Source organism: Penaeus japonicus, unplaced genomic scaffold (assembly GCF_977035675.1).
Source record: "Penaeus japonicus unplaced genomic scaffold, GWHDUDI00000001_assembly GWHDUDI00000009, whole genome shotgun sequence".
Taxonomy (NCBI): Eukaryota; Metazoa; Arthropoda; class Malacostraca; order Decapoda; family Penaeidae; genus Penaeus; species Penaeus japonicus.
Window position 1 is genome coordinate 9,613,273 of NW_028234411.1, and position 5,000 is coordinate 9,618,272.

A 5,000-nucleotide genomic window follows, 5' to 3' on the forward strand; every position below is an offset into this window, starting at 1 on the left:
CGTGGTTGTCTACTGATGAACCGGTAACCACTGGCATCATATGGACAGCTGGTCTTATCCTAAGCGAGTTTGTCCGTATTATAATTTTTGGTGTTGTTTGGTCCATAAGTTACAGGTAAGGATATAATTGTTTTTTGTTGTCGTTGTTGTATTGATTCTGTGTTGAATTTTTTTTTTTATTCATTTGTTGATCATAAATTCTCCAAATACCCTAAAAGCAAAATAATGTAACGACAGAATTGTCCACATTTGGCAAAAGTATGTGATCATAGAAAATATTACCTGGTAGAGTCCTCCATTCTTCCATTTTTCATTCTCCTCCATCCAGGTATTATGGGTATTGACTAGTTTATTTTAAGACAAATTGTCTTTAAAATCTTTTTTTAGGGAGGACTCCAGAGATTAGATTGAATATTATTTTTCTAGGATTATTTGTTATTTATAAAAGATTTCAAAAATATGATGTACTTAAAGGTTTTTGTTAATATGCTCAAGTTGGTTCCTCTTAACAGCATGGCAAGTAGTAGTAGTAGTATTTTTTTTTTTCTTCTTTTTTTTTTCTTTCAATAAATATGGGATTAGACACACATACTCTCAGACATTTTTATACTTGATGCTCCATATATTTTAGAACTATTAAGATATTTGTTTGCTCAATGTTATCCCAACTTGAGACATTTTCAATATTGTTTTTCATGGTACTCTAAGCTATTATATGGAACAAGAAATAAAGATTTATGTAGATTATTTTTTATTAATATTTTTTTTACTATAGATTTATATTTACAAACTGATTACATACCAGTTATAATTACTCTGACATGATTCATTTGGTCATCCTGACAGCCTCTAACATGAGGAAATAGATATGTAATAATGTTTCAATAATACATATACATCAGTATCAAACAATGCTTTTTGAAAGTTTTTTCAAAGATTTTTGATAGCAAATCTAATATAAAAGGATTGTTATTTTGTTAAAATTGATTTTGAGCACTTAGATATGCAGCAGTGATGTTAACATATACTTAACTTTGTTTTGCAGAACTGGTGTTAGACTAAGAGCAGCGTGCCTTGGCTTAGTGTACAAGAAACTTATGAGAATGTCCAGTTTGGGGAATAAAAGCATAGGAGAAGTGAGTACAGAAAATTATTAACTGATTCAGTTCAAATTGATATGGGCAGTTTAGACAAATACTGATAAACACATTTTTTATTTTTTTTTATGATTCATCTAGATGATTAAAGATCCTTGTACCTTTTGCTGCTGCTCACAAATCTGAATACCTGAATTGTGGGGCTACTTGGTGACTTAGAATATTTTGTATCTATGAGGTTCTTTTTCTTGAGATACCATCCATACATTCAGAGACAATGTATTTTGTCCATGTACTTCATTGATCAAACTAGCTTTCTCATTCTCCTTTTATTTAATTTCATGCCAATGATGGCCAACCTTATTATACTTTAAAGACAGGTGAAGGGTACCCATGCGAATAGTTATATGTACTGCATATTCTATTCTGTATATAATTTTTTGTAAACTTGGCTAACTCTCCAGAAATTAATTTTTACTCTTCATTGCTATTTCTGTTTTCTTATGAATTCATATTAATAAGTGAACTTTTCTCTTGCAGGTGATAAATCTGTTTGCCAATGATGCTCAGCGCATATATGACTTTGTTGTTCTGGGTCCTCTTATAATTGGAGGCCCTGTCGTGGCAATTGGAGGTGTCATTTACATCTTATGGCTGCTAGGACCCTGGGCATTGTTTGGGATGTTGACCTTCTTGCTCTTCTACCCTTTTCAAGTAAGATTTTATTTTGATTATGGGCAAAGACAAACTGTAATCTTTGCCCTAGCTAATATCTACAGTCTTAAGTAGTGTTAGTTGTATAGTTGAGGATTTAATAGATGTCAATACTGTGTCATTATTTGAAACTCTGGTAATCATTGAGAGTCCTTACAAAAAGTGGTAATTGTGTGATAGAAATCTAGTTGCCGCTTGTGGAAGGCTTTATAATTGAAACAGATATATTTATTATTTTGTATATTGGAATGCTCTTTAAATCATAGTTCTGTTTTAAATAGGTTTCTAAATGATAGCAATGCCTATAAACATTATGATCTCTTACTATCAATTTTTACTACTGTCTCTTGTCTTGCTCTCCATTGGCTTCCAACCAACTCATGTTCCCTATTACCCCCACACTTACTAACATATTTGTAAATAACAGTATCATGTTTATTCTAGTACGGTATATCACGTTTGACTGGGTATCTTCGCCGCCGCACAGTAACAGTCACCGATGAGAGAGTACGCATGATGAACGAATTGTTGACGTGTGTCAAGCTTATCAAAATGTATGCATGGGAAAAGAGTTTTGCATCTAGTATTACAGGTAATATTATACTACTTTTGTTATGAAATCAAATCTAAAGATGTGACATTAACTCTTAACTCATTGATAACAAGGATATGCACTGTCCTTTATTGTCTTGTTTTGTTATACCTTTCTTACACATAGATAGTTCCAAAATTGCTTAGTTGCAAAGGAATTAATTAGTAGTCCTAACCGACTCACCTGTTTATCCCATTCCTTGAATTTTGGGGTGAAGAGAATTATTTCTATTACTTTTGTTTTAGGTTGTTGTTATTATTATTATTCTGATTACCACTATTATTATTATTATCATCATCATCATTGTTATTATTATTATTGTTATTATTATTATTATTATTATATTATTTTCATATGTTATGATTATTAATTTTATTGTTATCATATTATTATTATATGTTATGATGTTTAATTTTATTGTTATTATTATTATTATTATCATTATCATCATTATTATTAACAATATTATTATTAAGGGACTTGGGTTGAACTCAGTGCCAACAGTACATTAAACAATGTTAACCATCCATTTGTATTCAACTTGTGGTGTTTTATATGATAAGGTACCATGTAAGGTTTTTACAAAATTTTAATGATTTAAACTCCTCTGTGTTCAAGAAAATAAGATCTGAAATACAGTGAATATTACAACTCTCCTCTTGATTAATTTACCATATGATAGAGCAATTATGTTTGGGAAAAAAAAAATATATATATATATATTGGTAGACAAAATTGGTGTAATTTAATGAGGACAACCCCTTCAGAGATACGGAAGCGTGAGAGAAGCCTTCTAGAAAAGTCAGCCTATGTCCAGAGCATCAGTTTGGCCATGGCCCCTACAGTGCCTGTGATTGCGGCCATTGTCACTTTTCTGGCTCACATTGGTGCTGGATATAACCTCACAGCTGCGCAGGTAATTTATATGATGATATTTTGATTCGTTGGACAAGTTTTTAGGGAAAAAAAATAAAGAGGATGTTAAAGATTCTGAGTAAGCATAATGACATATATATATGTTTTTTTTTTTTTTTTCTAATCAGAAAATATAGTTTTATTGTATGCAATATGGTATGAGGATGTAGTTTTCCATTTAAAGAGTATACAGTGTTAGATCTACCTTTTCAATAAAGAAGTTTACTTACAGAAACAAACATCTGAGCCAAGAAGCAAAGTATATATGTGTATGAACAGTTCCTTCTGTGTAATACATGTTTCAATTTGCAAGCATGCTGTGTTTATATGGAATGGACAGACCTGAAATTAAAAAGAAAGAAAATTTGATGATTTGAATGTCTCACCTCTTTTAGGCTTGGTCAGTCATTGCCCTAACATCAAGCCTTCAGTTTGGAATGAGTACATTGCATTACTGCATTCGCTTCCTTATTGAAGGAGCTGTTTCCACAAATCGAGCTCTGGTATATTTTATTTTTATCTTCAGCATGTAGGCTTAAGTTGGGTGAGACTGCATGTATTTGCTTTTTGAAACTACAGGTATGAGCTCTCCCTAAAAGAGCAACCATTTATTTTGGTACATCTAATTACCTAATAGAGGAGGATACTCTTGGCTCTAGTATTTGGTTGTATTACTTCCAAAAGCAGGCAGTACTGAAAAAAATTATGTTCTTTGTAAGGTTATTTATTCACTATACTTCTTCCAGGCTCACTCACTTCTCATGATTTGCAACTCTGTGATTAGGAACGGCATCTCCTATCTCTTGTACTTTTTTCTAATAGTGGAAGGAAGGTGTTCCATCAAAAGGATTCAGGTTAGCTGTGGTCATATTCCACAGTATGAATGATTAAAGTCAAGCATAATTACATGTTTGTTAGAGTTATTAACACCATTATGACTTTGTTGGTGGACCTTATTGCAAATGACACACATGATTTGCAGTTCGTTGTGATACTTCACAGTCATTGTTGGAACTTTGCTTTTTGAAACTGAAACTTGAATTTTTCCAAGATTGATATTTGCATTAGAGATTGATTGCACCTCTAGTTCATGCATAAAAGAAAAAATGACACTTGCTCTTAGGTCCAGCTGTAATGTTGGATATGATATGCAAATACAATTCTGCTTGTTTTAAGAGTATGTCATGACTGTTTTGAATTAAATCTGAGTATTGTAGCATACCATATAAGACCGTAAATGTGGTGTTGGGAGTATAGGCTGTCCTAACTCCTTCTTATACTTTGAGAAAAGGAATAAATTTTGACATGACCTAATGGTATAAAGTCAGTTAAATATTGTATGGTTTTATGTGTGTGTTTGCATCTGTGTATGTTAACTTGGGAATGCATGGGAGTTTTGACTATTGTCTCACATTCTCTTTATTTTTCTCTCCCTCTCACTCTCTCTCTTTTACTCTTTCTCTGTCTATTTTTTTCCTCCTCCTCCTTCTCCCTTTCTTCCTCCTTTTCTTCATTCTGTCTCACTCTCTCTCATTCTCTCTCTCCCTCTATCTCTATCTCTCTTTCATCCCCCCCTCCCTCCGTTTCCTTCCCCTTCATCTTCTGCTCCCCCTCCCCTTTATTCTCCCGTTCCTACTCCCCTCATCATCCCTCTCCCTCTTCTTCTTCCTTTCCCTCTTTCC

At 32.8% G+C, this 5,000-nt stretch overlaps 1 protein-coding gene across 1 annotated transcript in view; it reads left to right on the forward strand.

The window, feature by feature from the left end:
* The window catches only part of LOC122248222 (ATP-binding cassette sub-family C member 5), a 58,725-nt gene that overhangs the window by 7,867 nt on the left and 45,858 nt on the right, over positions 1-5,000 (forward strand). Inside the window, exons 7-11 of the mRNA XM_086540200.1 lie at positions 1-115; positions 1,046-1,136; positions 1,638-1,811; positions 2,256-2,403; positions 3,171-3,319. The exon at positions 1-115 is cut by the window's left edge and continues 25 nt beyond it. Of these exons, the coding sequence (XP_086396326.1) occupies positions 1-115; positions 1,046-1,136; positions 1,638-1,811; positions 2,256-2,403; positions 3,171-3,319 (677 nt within the window). The remainder of the gene's footprint in view (positions 116-1,045; positions 1,137-1,637; positions 1,812-2,255; positions 2,404-3,170; positions 3,320-5,000) is intronic.